The 19,222-nt window shown below is 36.3% G+C and overlaps 2 protein-coding genes across 3 annotated transcripts; one reads left to right on the top strand and one right to left on the bottom strand.

Moving 5' to 3' along the window:
* Positions 1-9,068: 9,068 nt before the first annotated feature.
* Positions 9,069-13,322, top strand: LOC107937661 (BRCA1-associated RING domain protein 1). The gene is made up of 12 exons (XM_016870595.2): positions 9,069-9,258; positions 9,349-9,402; positions 9,492-9,559; positions 9,940-10,271; positions 10,480-10,812; positions 10,943-11,043; positions 11,239-11,425; positions 11,545-11,687; positions 11,904-11,994; positions 12,305-12,470; positions 12,594-12,712; positions 12,801-13,322. The coding sequence occupies exons 1-12, from the start codon at positions 9,164-9,166 to the stop codon at positions 13,146-13,148; spliced, it is 2,037 nt and encodes a 678-aa protein (XP_016726084.2). The 5' UTR covers positions 9,069-9,163; the 3' UTR covers positions 13,149-13,322.
* Positions 13,296-17,574, bottom strand: LOC121231855 (protein NRT1/ PTR FAMILY 5.2). Of its 2 annotated transcripts, none has more exons than XM_041116749.1 (4): positions 17,316-17,574; positions 17,027-17,244; positions 14,371-14,942; positions 13,296-14,292 (listed from the first exon to the last, which is right to left on the bottom strand). In XM_041116749.1, exons 1-4 carry the CDS (start codon positions 17,455-17,457, stop codon positions 13,395-13,397), a joined length of 1,830 nt encoding a protein of 609 aa, XP_040972683.1. In that variant the 5' UTR covers positions 17,458-17,574; the 3' UTR covers positions 13,296-13,394. The 2 variants fall into 2 exon arrangements, with proteins under 2 accessions (XP_040972683.1, XP_040972684.1); XM_041116750.1 differs by having other exon boundaries at positions 17,027-17,266; positions 17,316-17,456.
* Between the last annotated feature and the right edge of the window lie 1,648 nt (positions 17,575-19,222).

Raw genomic sequence — 19,222 nt, 5'->3', positions numbered from 1 at the left:
TCATGATGTTGACATTCGGAGGCCTATTATGGGTGCAAGAAAAATACCCAAAGAAAACAAAATGAATAATTATTTTGTATGGTATGATTGTGTATGGAATGAAAGGAATAAAGAATAATTGCTCGAACTAATATATGAGAATGCATTTTTTATTAAAAATAATAATGTCTGAACATGAGCCTATTTCACAAAAGATTCTTATTGTCCTTAGGCTAGAAGACAACAAGTGGGTTTTGAATATTACTCTGTGTTATCTCTAAAGATTACAGGAATTTCTTCCTCAGTCCAGTTATCCAAAACACTCCCAGGCTCATACGGGAAAATGTTCCAAATTCTCATCACATCCTCGACCATTCCTTCTTGTATCCTCTCCTGTGCAGAATGAATAAACCCTCCAAATACAAATGTTTGGAAAATGTGAGGGAAGCTCATCGGTTCCCACCTGACTTCTATCCCACTCAATCTCGCTCTCTGCTGTTCTTGTTTCCTTTCAATTTCCTTCTTTACTTGGCTTGCATCTGGCATGAATCCCAAACCGAAACGATCCCACTTGCCAACCAAGACTGGTACTCTAACTTGTCCACGGAGGTGCCTCCCGAGTCCTCTGTCAGGTAACGCCCCTTTCTCAATTGTCAGTTGCAAGCTCATTTTCGTAGCCCCTGATATCTTAGGTATTGGAATCCTACTTCCTTCAGTTACAAACGTTGCATTTACAAACTCTAACGATCGAAATAAACATTCAATTGCTTCGTTGTCATTCTCTACGTAGGGTGCATCACTGGTAATTGACGCAATAATGTCCTCCTCCACATTTATTATTATTAGCTGACCCTCAATAACCATCTTTAGCTTCTGGTGCAGCAAGGATGGCACTGCCCCAGCTGAGTGAATCCAAGGTCTTCCTAATAGACAGTTATAAGAAGGCTTAATATCCATCACGAGGAAATCTACCTCGTACGTGTTTGGGCCAATTTAGAGAGGTATCTCTATCCTTCCCATTACTTTCCTTTCTGTGCCGTCAAACACTCTCATTATGTTCTGACATGTCTTCATGTCAGAGCTATCTATAGGAAAACGGTTTAATGTAGACCAAGGCAATACATTTAATTCGGACCCATTATTGACCAATATTTCAGGTAGTATATACCCCTTGCAACGTGTAGTGACGTGTAGAGCCTTAGTAGACCCCCTTCCCCCTAGAGGTATCTCATCATCGCTGAAGGAGATGAAATTGTCAGCGCTTATGTTGCCGACGAGGCGGTCTAATTTGTCAACCGAAATGTCATCCGCAACATAGGTTTCGTTCAACACTTTCATCAATGCATTGCGGTGGACCTCCGAATTTAACAGCAGAGCCAATACCGATATGCGATCTGGTTGTTGGTGTAATTGTTCCACAACACTATACTCGCTGTGTCTTAGGAATTTCAAGAACTCATTAGCTTCATTTTCCATTACTGGCTCATTAACCAGTGGTTCTGATGTCTCGACTTCTTGCTTGAGCATGACGAGTTTCCCTTTTACTGGTTCGGCTTCTGTGTTTAGCGTGTCAATCGAACCATCCTTCTCTGAAACTGCTATACTACAATTATAATTCTAAAGCACCCTACGGCTATTTTTACAAGGGGGAGCTGTTGGCTTCTGGATTATAACTCTTTGTGTGATTCTTGCTTCTACTTCATTAACTCTAGGCTTTGAAATAATTATCACTGGACTGCTGGCTCTGCAGCTTTCTTCACTTGACTCTCCTCCTAGAGAGCATACATCCTCCTCTTCGACAGACTCGAGGAACTTCAATTCCTTATTATCCATTAGACCCTGTACTAGGGCTTTGAACTCAATACAATTCTGGATTTCGTGATCTTTCTCAAAATGGAACTCATAGTAGTTTCGTGTATCTTGGATTTTATTCCCCAACCCTTGCGGGACTAAACCTCTCTTCTGCATTTCTTTCCAAACTAGCTTCAATGGGGTTTTCACCTCCGCGATATTCAGCTTGGCTTTCCTCCTCACATTCTCAACTATCGCGTTTACCCCTTTATCAGTGTGACTGGGCAACGGATTTCCCGTACTAGGTGTATCATCGAATTTTACAACACTTGATTTGATAAGCCTTTTTACGCACCTTTTGAACAAGGTACAGTTTTCTATCGAGTGGCCTATAATCTCTGCGTGGTATTCGCACTGAGCATTTCCATCATACCATTTAGGGTATGGGGATTGTAACAATTCTAAGTGGAAAGGGGCCACTACGCTTGCATCGAACAGTTTTTTGTACAGCTCCATATACGTCACTAGTATAAGAGTGAACTGGAACCTCTCTGTATTCTGCATTGAGTTAGGCTTTCGCCTTGGTATGGCCTGCTGGCCTGTGACTATCATTCCTGATTGATTAACGGTGACAAGTTTTGAATAGCCTGAGCTCACGTTGCTTACCTCGTTTTCCTTTTTCTTCGGGGCTGACCTTCTCGTGCTTTCCCCCGTTTCTATCTTCCTGCACCTTATTGCATTTTCTATCATTTCGCCAAACATCACTATGTCTGCGAAACTCTTAGTTGCGCTCCCTAACATATGATTATTGAAAGGTGCCTTCAATGTATTAGTGAAGAGCATGGTTGTTTCTTTTTCCAACAACGGTGGTTGGACCTGTGTAGCGACCTCTCTCTATCTCTGAGCATACCGCCGGAAGCTTGCACTTGGCTTCTTCTCTAAATTCTGGAGTGTGATCCGGTTAGGTGCTATATCCGTTATATGGTCGTACTGCTTCATGAAAGCCTGAGCTAGGTCTTTCCACGACTTGACTTGGGTCATACTCAATTGATTGTACCATTTCGTTGCAGCCCCACTCAAACTATCCTGAAAACAATGGATAACAGTTGATCATTGTTGACATACCCCGTCATCATTCGACAAAATATCGTAATGTGAGCCTCAGGGCAATTGGTTCCGTTATATCTTCAAACTCCGACATTTTAAACTTCGAGGGAAGTACTAAGTCCGGGACCAAACTTAGTTCCTTTGCATTGATTTCGCAGTAATGATCAGCATCCTCTAACTCCTTGAACTTTTCCTCCAACCATTTGTATCGATCCTCAAATCGTTTTGGGACCTCAGCCTTTGTGTTTTCCACCTCTGCTGCGCCGTCGAAGTCAGAGACCTGAGGGTTTGCCAGATTATCTCCAGGGTTAGTGCTCGATCCTGCTGGGAAGTTTACTGGTGCCGAGGTACCAGTTTGATAGAGAAGCTGGACATTAACAGACTCCCTTGGTGGTTGTGTTTGTATGTTCACTAGCACAAACTTGTAGGACAAGCGGAATCCTCATTGTCATTCCCAATATCACCCATAGGGCTTTTCCTTTTGTCAGACCCGCCTTTCAGCAGCTGTGTCAGCTGGCTTATCATGTTGTTCTGTGATCCAGCATGTTTTTCTGGGACTCCAGCATTTGATCCCTCACCTCCTGCTGGATCCTAGCCAGCTATTCTTGCATCTGAGCTTGTAGTTACTCCTGCATCTCCTTTTGCATTTGTTCTAATTTCTCTAACCTCTGATCCATATCCCTTGTTTTCCTCCGTGTATAGTAGCAATGTTCCAGGGTAACTAGATAAATTATTACTAATTAATAGGGTTCTTTTGTGTAACTTAATGTTTATGATGCTATGCAATGCAAATGCAAAAATATGTCAATCTGATTCAATTTTATTTAGAATAACTTTACTAAAAGACAAAATCCTTTACATAAAAAATAGACTACATATACGGCCTAGCCCTTATGCCCAGAGTTCTAACTTTTTTAAGAAGTTCAGCCAGCTCTTGGCCTCGGTTCGATACTGACTCATATTTTACACTTAATACATTAGCTTGGCCTGCCAGGATTTGTAAATGTTCTGCTCCTTCTCGAATCTGAACTATAGCTTCTCCCATGAGGTGATCTCTATCTCGAACCTTATTCTGAGACCAGTGAAGTTGCTCCGCCAGTTGTTCACTATTTACTTCTAGTGATTCAATTCGGTGTTCACAATTCTGTAGCGCAGCATCAATTTCTTCTATTTTCCCCTTTAGATTCTCGATCTCACTTAAGCTAGCCTTTAATTCCATTATAGAGTTGCGACTACGATACTGATGCAATGTATTTTCTAACTCTGTTATACGAGATCTTAACGTCTTATTTTTGCTTTGGCTCTCTGATGTAGTTCTTTTCAGGGCTTCCTCTCGTGCTCGAGCATCACAAAACTTCCTCTTCCATTGGTCGGCCTGAGACTTTTCTTCTTGGATTTCTCGTTGCCATTGCTTCGATGTTTTTCCCAACCCGGCAGTTCTCATCGACATATGCAGTTCATTGTAATCATTCTTCAGACTGTCCGAGTCTTCTTCAGCTTTCTTTTTCCCCTTTCTCAGTTTCTCGGCGTCTAATTTCTGGACGTCAATGTCCAATTTTAGATATACCTTCACCACTTCGAGTTGCTCTATCTTTTTCCCCAACTCTGAACTTTTCTTCTCAAAATCCTATTTTATAATTTCCAATTCGGAGGGAACTACTCGCAAATACTCCTCTATCGGTTGAGCACCCTCTAAACTCGACCCAGAGATATTGTCGTTAACTCGTCTACTCAACCATCCATCATACTCAGGGGTCGTCATCGGATCTGCAGCCAACCCTTCCATTCGACGAATCTGGTTTCAAGCATTAGAAATCTCTTTAACCCTTTTCTTGTAGTCTCTCTTATACGAAAATTCGCATTGAGCAAGCCCATGGGTTACCGGTATGAACTGTCTTGTTGCATATTGCCTAAGCACGAGTAAGGAAGCATATCCAATGGCTCCCCAGATCCCAAGCAAAGGGACCCAATCGAAACTTCCACATCGAAAGAGAATTTTGTTAGGCATCCACCAAGGTGCTTTCCATTCAATGTCCTATCCTTAGAGATTTCGCATGAGCGCGATCCAGTTTTCTTTCGATATGTCACCTATTCTGGATGTAGCTGCTATCTCCTTTAATGAGGAATAATCTCCAAAGAAAGCTCGATAATGACCTTTATCTATCTTCCAAAAATGACTGTGAAACCATACTAACAATAACTGTGCACACCCTATAAATCTGCCCTCGCCAGTCCTTCTACACGCATTCAAGGATCTGAATGTCTTAGCTAAAATTGCAGGAACTGGTGTGACTCCCTTATCTAGTCGGCTGAATAAATCCGTGACCGCCTCATCAACATATCCCAATGCCCTAGGGAAGAGCATCAACCCGTAGATACTCAAGGCAAAGACGTCAACTTTCTTCTTTATATCAGGATGTGTTAGGATCAAATCTTGCAAATTCTTCCATGGGATACACTTACACTCCCCTTTCTGCTTGATCCTTGCCATAACCCACTGTTCGCTCATTTCAATAATATTCATTAGTTTTTTCGAAAACGCCGGAACATAAGCAGCTCTCGAATAGGCCTTATTGACTTGTACCTTCAGACAATTTAATAAAGCTGTATACTCCTCCACCGTGGGTACTAAATCCACTCTCCCAAACGTGAAGCAGCTATATGCAGGGTTCCAATACTGAGCAAGGGCCCGGAACAAGTGTTCGTCTATTTTGATACCAAGTAGGTACGGTAAATCTCCATAGTTGCAGTAGAATAATTGTTTAGCCTCATCATCCCACTGATCCCATATCTCATTCAATTCTTGATGATTATTTTGAGTCACGCTAATGCGAGTATAATCTCATAACTCAGATTTGTATCCCTTAGCTAGGCTGTCTCCCTTCTCTAATTGTGTTATCTCTGACCATTTACGGACATCCGCATTATTTTTTATCTTATCAAGAAATTTGTTCCCCATGACGAGCTTTCTAATTCAGAAAATTGAACACGAATTGACACCTTTCAAATGTGGAATGACATGCAAATATGGCAAAACAACACAGCAAGTTAGTATCATATATCAGAAACATAACTCAAAGTAAAGAAAATAGAAATAAGCACCTATTGGGGGTAATCACTAGGGTTTAGCGTAGTTCTTCCAAAGGTGGGCCCTTAGGGTTCCTCTATATGTGGTTTGGTTCTAGAGTTGAGGCACCTGAACCAGCAGATTCCTCGATCCTCACCCATTATAGGCTCATATAGACCGAGTTTGGTTCAGGGGGATACATTTCCCTATGGTTGCACGGAGGTGAAAACCTCACGAAGGAAATAGCTTCTCACTCCTACTTAAGAGGTATGACCACAGCGGTCATGCAATGCCATGACAGAATATATAAAAGAACTTAAAAAAAATGCCGGAAAAACATAACACCAAACAGATGAAATGCAATAAGAGGATCGTAGACTCAAAACCAGATTCAACTTTCGACAAAAGACAAAAAGTAATCAAATTGCGGCTTAACTCTCTTATAGGTCCCCAGCGGAGTCGCCAAGCTGTCGAAACCATTTTAAATTTGAAAAACGGGAGTCGACTTAAAAACAAAAATGGACTCGCCACCAATCTTTTCCAAGGTAAGATTGGGCCACCTTAAAATCAATCATTTTAATAAAACATCTGGTTAAAACAATAATTCTTTTTGGTCTGCTAAGTTTGAGAAAATGGGCTCGGGAGTCGGTTACGTACGAGGAAGGATTAGCACCCTCGTAACGCCCAGAAATTGGTACCTATTTGATTAGTTGATGTCTTGATGTCGAAATTTGAAAAGATTTTAGAGTACAATCCTTTTATTTGAAAGAAAATCGGGATTATTCGAATAAAATGTAAATACCTGCTCATTTCGAAGGAAAGAATGCCATACCCAGTAAGTTAGGGTCCAACATTTCAGACCTTCGGAATTAAGTTGGTCTTCGATTTTACAATTCATGTAAGGAGGTTCAAGAGAAGGGTATTCGGTCATCCGAGCCTTGTGAAAAATTGATGCTCAGTAAATTAGAACGCAATCTCTCAGAACTCCCAAATACTGAATATTTCCTTGATTTTGGAAATCATTATCCTCAATATAATGCCACGCCACACCCAGTGAGTTAGGGTGTAACATCCCGAATTTTTAAGAATAGGTTTTTTATTCGAACCTCATACAATTAAATTTGAGAAGGGTACTCGGTTATTTAGATTCAACGAGGAAAATTAGAACCCAGTAAGTTAGGGCACAATCCTCCCGTGGATCCTAAATATCGAACATTGCCTTTATTTTGAAAACAATCAAGGATAAATCTTTGAATAAAATGAATTTGGGTGGCTGAAACTTAAAAAAATGATAACATGCAATATGAAAATAGCAATATAATAACCCTAATAAAATATATTAATACCTAAAATATAGCAAGCATAAAGAAAATTAAGAACAGTAGTAATAACAGAAGTGATGAATGTAATAACAGTACAAAACTAGTTAATATAGTGCCATTATAATAAAAAAAAATAATAAAAATAACAATATGTTACTAATAATAAATAAATAAATAATGGTAATAAATATATATAAAATAATAGTAAAAGTAATAAAATAATAATAATAATAATAATAATAATAATAATAATAATAATAATAATAATACTCTCCCCCTCCCATCTAAATCCGGCCATCAGTTCGACCTTGCTCCGGTCATCAGACCCCCATGAGCCACTATTGGCGCCACCGTACACGGCAACCGAACCTCAAAAAAACCCTTTTTCGGTAATTTTAGAATGGGTAAGCTTATTCTCTTTATTTTTACTTTCGTATAAAAAATAAAATAAAATTGAAATGAAAAAATAGACAAACAAAGAACTTAAAACGAGAATAGACAAAAAAAAACCTCTTTTGCTTTGATCTTTGATTAATCTCAAAAAACCAACCCCATTTACAATAGTTTTGAATGGCTTTTATAGCCAAATTTTACAATTGATTGCCTCCTTCCATGGTGACAAATAGGGTAATGGAGTTAGTGGGGTGGCTTAATGGGGTGATGGAGTTAGTGGGGTAGTTTAGGAGTTAGTGGTCAGTTTAGTGGATGCTAATTGGATGGTTGGTGTTCTGAGCTCTGCTTATTGGTCCCGAGCATAAATTTGGTCCTACAACGAGTACCGAACATCAATCTAGACTCTAACTCTCATATAGTTTTTATTTTCTTTCCCCAGATTCAAACCATCATATTCAATAAAGCTCCCTACAAAATTATCCAATTGCATTGCCAAATATTCAAAAAATAGGCCAACAGGAACATCATGAATCTGTACCCAAAAAGGCGTTAGGAATAATGGTACTTTTAAAGGGTCCTCCCCCTACTATAATTTGTGTAACATAAGTAGGTGATAATTAAATGTCCAAGGCGCCCCTTTCAAAACCCTATCCATATCTATAACATGATAAAATTGGAACAAGAAATGCTTTTCTCTCAAATTTAGAATTTGAACATCCCGAACGGGATGCTAAATATTTGCCATAGTACTTTTCATAGCTAGAAAGTGAATGATACTAGCTATTAAGAAACAACCCACTAACTTGAATATTTCCTCATCTCCATCTGAAATCATCTCATCTTGAATTTGTAAGATTACCTCCTCATCTTCATTAATTGTTAACCTCGCCAACCCAGTTTCCATTGATTGCAGACAAGGGAATCAAGCCAGAGTACCACGTGATGATGTAAAATCACTAGAAAGTGAAGCAGTTGCCATCTATCAAATAAGAAAACAAAAGACAGAAGAAAAACCTAAAAACTTGCCAAAGCGTCAAACTTCTCTCGTGCTAGGGTAACAGACTTTTTTTTGTTTTGAACACGATTTGAATTCAATGTAGTCCATAGACATAGATTTCTAAAATTGAAAAATAAAAGTAAATAAATAAATTCGCGGGAAATGTGAGGAATCCTTTCAAAATCAATGACGAAAGCGCGGGAGATCATTAACACAGAAAAGAAAAAAAAAACGCGGGGGAACTTCAAAAGCATAAACCCATTCAGTTCCGCCAACTACAAATCTCAAAGGCCGCCTTTGTCTTACCTGACAAATCTCAGCCGTCCACGTGTAAACATATCCACCCACATCAATCAGATGCGAAAGGTCTCTCTGTCGTTTAGAGCTTCCTCTATAAACGTATTAACCAATCCCAACCCTGAAAACCCCTCGCTTTCCTTTTTTATTTTATTTTAATTCACTCTCAGAAGAGAGCATTTTGGGGTTTAGTTTTAGAGTTCTCAAAGAATGAGCTTTTCGACTAAGCAGAATAATAGCAGAGCCATGAATCCTTGGGTTCTTCATCTCCAAAAACTGGGTCTCGAGCTTAAGTGTCCTCTCTGGTTCGTGTTATGTTATTTTTGCCCTTTTTTTTTTGAGTTTCGGAATTTGGATTTATTATCATTTTAAATTCTGGTTTTTTTTTTTTGCAGTTTGAACTTGTTTAAGCGGCCATTGTTGCTCCCATGTGATCATTTGTTCTGCGAGTTACTGTCTTTTCCTTCTCCATCTCAATTTCGAGTTTTGATTATTCATTGCTTGGGTTTAATTTTTTCTCTTTCCGAAAATATTGCAGTTCGTGCGTCGCAAGAACTGAGTTTGGTTCAGAGTGCCCTATTTGCAAAGTTCAATGCGCAAATCGAGGTACATTTCATTTATTTACTTTGATTTTTCATTTCCGAAAAAAGGCGGCGGAGCTAAAGAAGGTTAATATTTAGGTTTATCTTATTTCTGGACTTATTGAGTTGACGGATTTAGTTTGAGTCCATTTGTGGTTTAAAATTTTTGGATTAATATCGGTTTTCATGTTTTGGATTATTTTTGGTTTAGTTAATTTGAGTTTAATTTTTAGTCTATTAATTTTAAAACCAAATTAAATTAAATTTTAAGTAGATAATACTTAATTTTATTGGTAGGTATTAGGATGAACGTCTCTCTGCTTTTCCATGATTATTTGGAAATTGTTTTTTGTTTTGTATTATGAGTTTCATTTTATGGATGAAAAATGGCTGTGTTGGCTGCAGATCTAAGGCCTTTGACCTTCATGGAAAATATAGTAGGAATCTATAGAAGTTTGGATTCTGCATTTTCTGCCAACCTTTCTCATTCCATTGAAGATGGGGTTGGCAAAAATGAAAAATTTGATAAGTGCAGCATGCAAAGGCGTGCTACAGATGTAGGATACGAGACTCCTAACAAAGATGGAGTTGATTTGTTACGATCAGTTTCCAATAAACAAATAGGGGCATCTCAAGAGTCTAGGAATAGGCAGATCATCATGAGCCAAGCTGATCAAGCATCCCTCAGCCCGCCTTCCTATGGTGATACAAAGGTCTCTGACAATGATAGCGAGCATGTAAGAATTCACCTTTCCTACATTATGTTATGGCTGGATGCATAAATTCTTTAACTTTGTTTATACCATTTATGTTTGTAGCTGTGTAACACTACCCTCGGTCTTTAGACTGCTTATGTTTATACTATTTCTTGTGGAGCATTTTGAATTTTGTTGCATCTGTTTGTTTATAATTTTACTTGCTCACAGTCTCTCAATGATTTCTCAGAGTCCTGAAAACTTTCCAGCCAAGGGAGCGGGGAAGAGAAATTTTGATGATATGGTAAGTCTGAAGCAGAATGATTCTGTTTTAGGGATTGATGGTCATTTAAGTGATTCCAAGAGACAAAAGAGGTTGAACTATGGGACAGTAGATGGGGGTGCAAAAACCATGGATCATTGTCAATCAGATCCGCAAGCTCAAAACATTGTGACTTCTGATTGTCAATTAAGATCTCAAAATGGAGCATCTCTTGCTGGTACTGGTTTGCTTGTGACATCAGAGAACATGAATGGAAATAGGGCTATTTGTGAATTTTGCCAGTCCTCTAAAATCTCTGAGGTAAGGTCCTGTTGAACATTACTTGATTCTCCCTTTTATTAAAATTTATCTTGAAGATAATATTTTGAAATTTTTTGACTTTCCTCATATAAGGAAGTTACCAGAGCTTGTATTCTTATAAATTTCCCAGGCCACTGGAATGATGTTACATTATATCAATGGAAAACCAGTAACAGGAGATGCATCATTTGGCTCAAATGTTATACATGTTCACAGCTCGTGTATTGAATGGTATTTTATTGGAAACTTTGAATTGTATAATGTTTAAGTGAAAGGGAAATTATGGGTTTTTGTTGGGGAAGATGGTATTTTCAGTGTAACTTGTTTATATATTATGGTAATGTTTTATTTTGACACGGTTAGCCTTTTCTTTTTGTTGTAGCTTTCTTGCTGCTAGAAATACACTTATATTGTCTTCAAATGCAGGGCACCTCAAGTGTATTTTGTTGGTGACAATGTTAAGAACCTTAAACCAGAACTGGCAAGGGGTGCAAAGCTGAAGTGCAGCAGATGTGGACTAAAGGGTGCAGCACTTGGCTGTTATGTGAAGTCTTGCCGCAGAAGCTATCATTTCCCTTGTGCAAAAGAGATTCCAAAATGTCGATGGGACTATGTAATTCTGCTGTACCATATTTTATATGAGATATGCTTTGATTCTTTGATGTTTTGCTTTTCCTTTTGTATGCTTTGCAATTTCTATTTTTTGCTTACAAGTTTTTTCGTCTCTTATAGGAGGACTTTCTTGTGCTTTGTCCTGCCCATTCTTCAGTCAAGTTTCCAAGTGAGAAGTCTAGAAAGGCCCATTCTGCAGCCAAGTTCCCAAATGAGAAGCCTGGAAACTGTCTATCTGCTGATGATAAAGTGCCAATTGAAAGGTAATTAATCAATTAAGATATCTTAGATGTCTTATGCAGGTGTATAACTCCTTTGCATGCTTTTTGAGGGACTTAACTATTTTATTTTTCATTTACTTTCTCTTAAGAAGAAAGAAATGGCAAAAAAAGCCAAACTATTTGAAGTTTCCAGTTATGGAATCTTAAACTGGTTATTGAATTGTCTGGAGAGTAAACTGATTGCGGTTCTGCATGCAGTGGCCAGCTGAAATCCAACACTTTTTGGGGCCAGCCAGAGAATAAAAAAGATTGGGTTTTCTGTGGATCTGCTTTGTCTCCTGAGGAGAAGGTTAGATTAGATGAAACCCATTTTACTGTTGGGTAGTTGTCTTTTTTAATAATTATATCTTTGACTTGCGTATGTGTTTTATTGTGCTGAAAGGTAAACTCGTATACTGATGATATTTTTGCAAGTACTGAAATTTCTCTTTAATTGATTCTTTTTGGTGTTAAAAGTTTCATGATTGATGAAATGGATACGCAAAATCTAATTTGGAAATTCTTTCATTGATAGAATACCCTTAATGGGCTTTTCTTTTCCCAGCAATTTACTCTCATGTGGTATTTATTTAGTTATTTGTTGTTTTATTTTATTGCAGTTTCTTCTGGTCAAGTTTGCAAAAATGATTGGTGTAACTGTATCCAAGTTTTGGAGGCCGGATGTCACTCATGTGATTGCCTCTACAGATGAGAATGGTGCATGCACTAGGACACTTAAAGTTCTCATGGCCATTTCAAACGGGAAGTGGGTTCTTAAATTAAATTGTGAGTGAGTTGTTCTTTTTCCACTCTATCCATGGGCCTCATTTTTCTTTTCCTTTGTTCCATTTGTGCTTAGTTAAAGTTCAATCACTATCCAAAAATTGATATGCAAGCTTGACTTTACAGGGATAAAGGAATGTGTGAAAGCAATCTATCCTTTGAATGAAGAACCTTATGAAGTTAGTCTTGACAACCATGGGTGTTGTGATGGTCCTAAAACTGGCAGACTCAGGGTATTGGATAATGTGAGTCTTACTCTTATGAGCTCAAGTGTGCTAGTTTTTCAAGTTGGTGATGTTACTTTTGCAAATAATTAACTTCTTTCTATTGCAGGCACCAAAGCTCTTTGATGGCTTTAGCTTTTATTTTGTGGGTGACTTTGTGTCTGGTTACAAGGAAGATCTTCAAAATCTAGTTGTCACTGCAGGGGGTATTGTTTTGAGAAGAATGGAGGAACTAGTGGCACACAAAAATGGTGAACAGACAGCTCAAACAAAGATGGTTGTTGTGTATAACCTGGATGCACCTCAAGGATCTGAGTTAGGAGAAGAAGTAACAATTATTTGGCAGAGGGTTAGTGAAGCACAGGATATAGCCACAAAATTAGGTGGACAAGTCATTGGTCATACATGGCTTTTAGAATCAATTGCAGCATGTAAGTTGCAGCCTTTTGTCAACTAACTAAATAATGATGATTGAATTTTTTTAGCTGAAGAATGACCAATAACTTAATAGACTAGTCCTGTTTTAGAAGGTAGAACTTGCTCTTTCTCTGTATATCTGTATTGTAATAGTCATATGAGCTCTTTTGAGTTTGGCAGCAACTAATTGAACTTGGATGGGGCATTTTCATCATTACATGAGCAAAGTTATTTTTGACTTGTACAATACCATTATAACAGCCATGAACTGGAATTACATGTGATATTAGTAACTTGTACCAGCCCTTAAGGCTTCGACTTTACTTGAAGCTTTGTTCTGTGAAGCATCCGTGGCTTCCTGCAATCCTGTGTTGGATTCTTTCACATCAGCATTATAAACAAAAAGTTTGGCCACAGCCAAGAAGAAGAGGAAGTTTAAGAAGCCTAGTGCAGCCAAGAAGGCAAAATAATAGTCCAGGTGAGAGGTGTTGAGGTTGTCCAATATCCATCCTCTATGACCATGCCTCTTAGTCATATCAGAAACTGTCGTCAAAATAAAACTACCAAGGAAATGCCCGATCCCAATGCTGCTAGTGAAATAAGAGGTTCCGAGGCTTTTCATCCCCTCTGGTGCTTGGTCATAGAAGAATTCTAGCTTTGCAACTTCCACAAATGCATCAGCCACCCCTACCAAGGCAAACTGGGGTAGAAGTATGAAAATACTGAGAGGAATAGAATCATATGCACCCAGTTTCTGATGCTCTCGAGCTACACTGAGTCTTTTCCTTTCAGCAAAGCAAGCAATTATCATAACGATGATCTGCAAGATAATGCCGATTCCCATTCTTTGAAGCAAGGTGATGCCTCTGGGATTTTTGGTGTAACGCCTCACTATTGGAACAAAGTACCGGTCATATAGAACAATGCTGATCAACATGAAGATCGTAACAAACGCTGTGAGACAAGCTGGGGGGATTTGGAAATGAGGACCCATGCTACGATCGAGGGTGGTTCCTTGTTTGATAAACAATGTTCCCATCTGAGCTACTAGAGTGCTTGGAATGAATGTTGCTACCAAAATGGGGACCATTTTTACCATCTGCTTAGTTTCTTCGACTTGAGTCACCGGACACAGCTTCCATACTGAGTTTGGCCCAGTCTTTACAGCTGCTTTGTCAAGGAATCTACAGAGAAAATACAGTTATAATCAGTCAAACCTTAATGAAGTTCTTAATAAGCTGCTAAAAACAGAGAGAACCAACCTTAAAGAAGGGGTGTAATCAATTCTGAATTGCTTAGACTTCGAGTACTCTTCCAAGCTAAGCTCATGAAGCTCTTTTGGGTCGGTCGGGACCGGCATGTTCCACTTCCTAACTGCAGCCACAAGCACTTGGAAAATCCTGGTAAACGGACTGCCCAAAGGCAATTTGTGTCTGTAGAATGGAGTTCCCACTAAGAACACCAAGACAGAGACCAAGAGACCAATTGTTGGAATGCCATAACCCAAACTCCACCCCACATTGTCTTGTATGTAGATCAAGAAAGTGTTGGAAAAGAGGGTGCCAAAGAAAATGCTAAACATCCACCAGTTAAAGAAAGACAGCTTTTGAACCCTTTCCTTAGGCTCGAAGTCATCGAACTGGTCGGCACCCATGGTGGAAATATTAGGCTTGGTTCCACCGGTTCCTACTGCGATTATGTATAGTGCACAGTAGAATATGCCTTTTTGGAAACCCGAGGCTCTCTTGTTGCAGTTTATTGCTTTGTAGCCATGACCACATGATGGAGGCCTCAAGGCAGGCACTGAAACTACTAGGGTTAAGAGGCACATTCCCTGTTTATTTTCCCATACATGTTTAAACAAAATTATTATCATTATCCCATCTAAAATGAAAATGAAAATTCATCAGTGCAAGCATGGCATTGGATCGAACACGAGAATGGTGTGTATACGCACATGTAAATGCTTTCTTTATGTCTCACTGTTTGGGTTTGAAACTTACAGATTACTTGGGAAAGAGGTAACTGAAATGACATCAAAAGATTCATCTATGGGGATGGGAAGGGACATGGGGGAAGACATGTCAAGTCAACTGCATTAAACTGATAATCAAACATTGTCTGGTTTCACAATTAAAATTTAAAATCAACCATGTCTTAGTCTCATTAAATAGTTCTTCCCCACAACCCATGATCTCAGGAATTCATGTCGCCAATCATGCATGGATCGAGCTTAGCCATTGGCCAACAACACTCCACTACGATATAAATATCGGATGTAAATATATTTATTTAAGTACAAAAATATGTATAAAAGAACACTTAGCAATTTCTCTTTTTATGTTGATTAAATTATCTTTGCACATTTTTTAACAATAATTTAGCAATTTCATAATAGGAACAAAACTATCTTATCTTGAATTAACATGAATGAGAAAATTTCATCACTTTATAACAAGTCTAGATTCTTTTTTTTTTAATTTTTAAATATCATAATAATGAAAGTAAAATGGATGGACAACCAATGCCAATCACTAAGGTCATAGTTTTTTTCTTCTTCACTTACAAATAAATGATACAGATTTAAGGAAATTAGGAATTTTGTGTTGGGTGACTGATATAAAATTATAAATTTTGAGGGTAAAAATAAAAAAATTTATGTTAAAAAAGTTTAAATTGAATTATTAATTGTGAGTGCTAAAATTATAATTTTCCTTTTAGTCAAAGAGCTACAAAAGGATTTAATTAATGTTTGAGAGTGATTAAAGTATTGTTTGATAAATCAAAAAATTACGTATAAAAACAACTTGTTATATTAATAAAAATTAATGATAATAAATTTTAATTTTTATAAAGTTAAATTTATTAATATAATAATTTAAATATTTTATTTCTTTTAATATAATAAAAGATTAATCATGAATTGTACTCTATTTTTGTGAGTAGGGATTGAACCCTCAACTTTATAAGTAAAGAATGAGACAAACAACCATTTATCAATTGCACCCTAAATTACAATTTTTCATGTGGCAAAGGACCTACCCACCTAGGCTTCACCTAGTAGCCTAAACTTCCAATTAAACTATGAATTCCTCTTAAAAAAATTAAAACCATGAATTTGAAATTTTTTAAAAAAAAATTGGAATCAAAACCGTGGTCGAATCAATTATATTATTGATACTTTATTTTATCAGTTCAAATCAAATAAATTATTAAAAATTTATAAAAAAAGTATTAAAAATATTCGGTTTAACTAGTTTTGTCAGTTCAATTAATTTGTACCAATTTATGAATCAACCAATTCGACCGACCGATTCGATTATGAAAATATTGGTCACAAAGACATTAAACATAGAAAAAACTTACTTTTCAATGCTATCAGTTGATATGAAAAAACCAGATATACTTAATTTATGTTATAAACAAATGAGCAAGATCAATGAACTTCGATTTGATTTAATTATACGAATTTGGATTCAATTATATATTCATTTAAAGAAATAAATATATTAATTTATTTTTATATTAGATAAAAATAATTATATCCGTATGGATATATAAACATAAAATGATTTTATATCAATACTTATGTTAATTATTTGTAAGATTTGGATCAAATTAATATTTATTTTAATTTTATTTAGTAAATATATGAAATTTATTTTGAGGGGATGAAGATGAACTAAATTTTATATTTTAGTATACAAATAGATACATATAAATATTCATAGTTAGTGAGTGTTTAAAAGAAATATATAGGAGCTGGTTGAATCTTTGCTCGATTGACGCGGGTTTAAGAGCGCTGAAACTTATTATTCTCTTATTTATGGGTTGGGGAGGGTTTTGTATAAATAAAAATACTATGCATTTCAATATTAATTCTAGGTATTGTGTAAGAAAAGGAGAGAAAGAAGCTACCGAGAGATAAATGGCAGAGGCAATAAGGAAAGTCCAGTAACGACCCAGATGAGCATCCGCAATATAAGCCCCTAAAACTGGTGTAATCCACACTGTTCCAACCCAGTTATTAACATTGTTCGAAGATTTCACTGTTCCTTCATGCAGCTCCCTCGTCAAATACACCACTAGGTTTGATGCTATTCCATAATATGCCATCCTCTCAAACACTTCATATCCTGCAAATACATACATAGCTTTCTGGGTTTCTCTCAAACACTGTATATGCATTGGTTTTTATAATACTTACCCACAATGAAAGAACAAGCTTTCCATCTTCCAGTTATAGATCTCAACACAGGCCTGCCTTTAAGATCCACACTTCCATCTTCAGTATAGTCATCATCTCTTCCATTTGCTGGTCCTTTTTCTTCTGCTAATACCTTTGCCATTACCAAAAGATATTATTAAGTACTGTCCTTTGTGACAACCCTTCACTTTATATAAAGGTTCTTTTGAGGGGACAGTTAATTAGCTGAGGGGAGATGGTTCAACAACCTCAAACTTACTATGTGTAATTGCCAACCTAACAACGTTATCAGTAGTAATGGATTTTAAAACTATTATTTTTCACCAATCTCCATCTTGGTTGAGAGCACTGTGGTAGTGACACTGACATGGCCGAATGGATCTTAGATTAGACACCAAAAATAACCTAAGAGAAATCTTATATTATGATATTTATATTTATTCTTTCTTAATCACTTCTTTTCACCGAGTCTTCATTTTTGGTAAAGTTTATGACATCTCCTTTTTCTTTATTTAATTTTTTTAATGATGTTGGCCAGATCAGTTCGGAGAATAAAATTAAATTAACTGGCTCGAAAATTAGTATAAACCAATTGAATTTATAGTTGAACTAATTTTTTAAATTTTTAATGATTTTTTAATTAAATCAATCTAACTCTACTATAATTTAAATGTGACTTTTCAATAGTGAAACCAATTTTTTCAATGTGAGTTTTGTTTGTCAAAATAATTTTATGTACATTTGATGATGTGGCATATACATCGTACCATTTTTATTAGAGTTGGATAAATATTATACAATTTTTTTCCTTTTTCATGTTAAAAAAAATTGTTTTATTATATAAAAAATGTGAAGGTATATAAATGTCATGGGCTCCTATGTTTAAAAGGAACAAAATATTTTACAAGTTATGAGAAAAGGTTTATTTAGAACCGAAAAAGTTGATAGAATTGTAATACTATCACACACGTATATGCATATAAAAATCATGTATTTAGAATATATGTGTGTGTTTAAAAATAATATACAATAAATAAATAAACATATGATTTGAAAATTAATAATAATAACAAAATATATGCAAAATATATAAAATTAGAGTAAACCTAATTAGTTTAAAAAAAATGAAAATGGCACCGTAATAATATAATTCATTTAAAATGTATAAAGTTATATTCCAGATTTCCTCATTTAAGTTATTCTCACTTTTGTCTCGTGACATCAAACTTAATTAAGAAGTTAATAATAATTATAAAATAAGATACATATTTTGGAAAATAATAAAACTAGAAATAACCCAATTATAGAAAATTAACATTAAACCCTTCAAGAATGCAACTTTATATAAAATTTGATCCTTCATTTTCATTTATTTATTATATTCAACATGGTTCATTGAGAAACAATGAAGAGGCACTTGGATAAAAAAACTACTGTGTAAATATCAATTTTGCATGGATTTTTCCATTTGATTTCATCCCCTTGTCCTTGAACAACCTTGTAAAATTCCAATCTAAGCTTATAATTTAATAAAAAAAAATTATCCGTAAAGATTTTTTTTAACACAATATCTAGAATTACTCATAATTTTTTCTCAATCCATAAATAGGAAGATAATATATTTCAACGCATTCAAACTTATATTCTCTTACATTAACAATAATATCCATATTAATGGAGTTAAGACTCAATCGACAATATAAAAATTATTGGGAGAGACAAAGGGTGGCAACTAGGATATGAACAAACAAAAATAGAAGGGCAATGAATGAGTCAGTGACAAAGACAAATGCTTTAGGGTTAAGACAAAAGTATTATGAATGGAATCAAAAGAAAGGAAAAATTCCACCCTCGAATTTTAGTTTGATGATACCAGTTAGGGGACATTCATGTAAAACCACACATGT

This window comes from Gossypium hirsutum, chromosome A07, assembly GCF_007990345.1.
Source record: "Gossypium hirsutum isolate 1008001.06 chromosome A07, Gossypium_hirsutum_v2.1, whole genome shotgun sequence".
Lineage (NCBI taxonomy): Eukaryota > Viridiplantae > Streptophyta > Magnoliopsida > Malvales > Malvaceae > Gossypium > Gossypium hirsutum.
This window is presented reverse-complemented; position numbering and strand designations above follow the sequence as displayed.

What these genes read in the sequence shown, in the direction of transcription:
- LOC107937661 (XM_016870595.2), top strand. Translation starts at nt 9,164, where the DNA reads ATGAGCTTTTCGACTAAGCAGAATAATAGCAGAGCCATGAATCCTTGG. An exon ending in GATAAAGTGCCAATTGAAAG is followed by an intron (nt 11,688 to 11,903) that starts GTAATTAATCAA and finishes TTCTGCATGCAG; the next exon opens with TGGCCAGCTGAAATCCAACA. An exon ending in GACTCAGGGTATTGGATAAT is followed by an intron (nt 12,713 to 12,800) that starts GTGAGTCTTACT and finishes TTTCTATTGCAG; the next exon opens with GCACCAAAGCTCTTTGATGG.
- LOC121231855 (XM_041116749.1), bottom strand. Translation starts at nt 17,457, where the DNA reads ATGGCAAAGGTATTAGCAGAAGAAAAAGGACCAGCAAATGGAAGAGAT. An exon ending in AGCTTGTTCTTTCATTGTGG is followed by an intron (nt 17,245 to 17,315) that starts GTAAGTATTATA and finishes ATGTATTTGCAG; the next exon opens with GATATGAAGTGTTTGAGAGG. An exon ending in CCTCTGCCATTTATCTCTCG is followed by an intron (nt 14,943 to 17,026) that starts GTAGCTTCTTTC and finishes GAAAATAAACAG; the next exon opens with GGAATGTGCCTCTTAACCCT.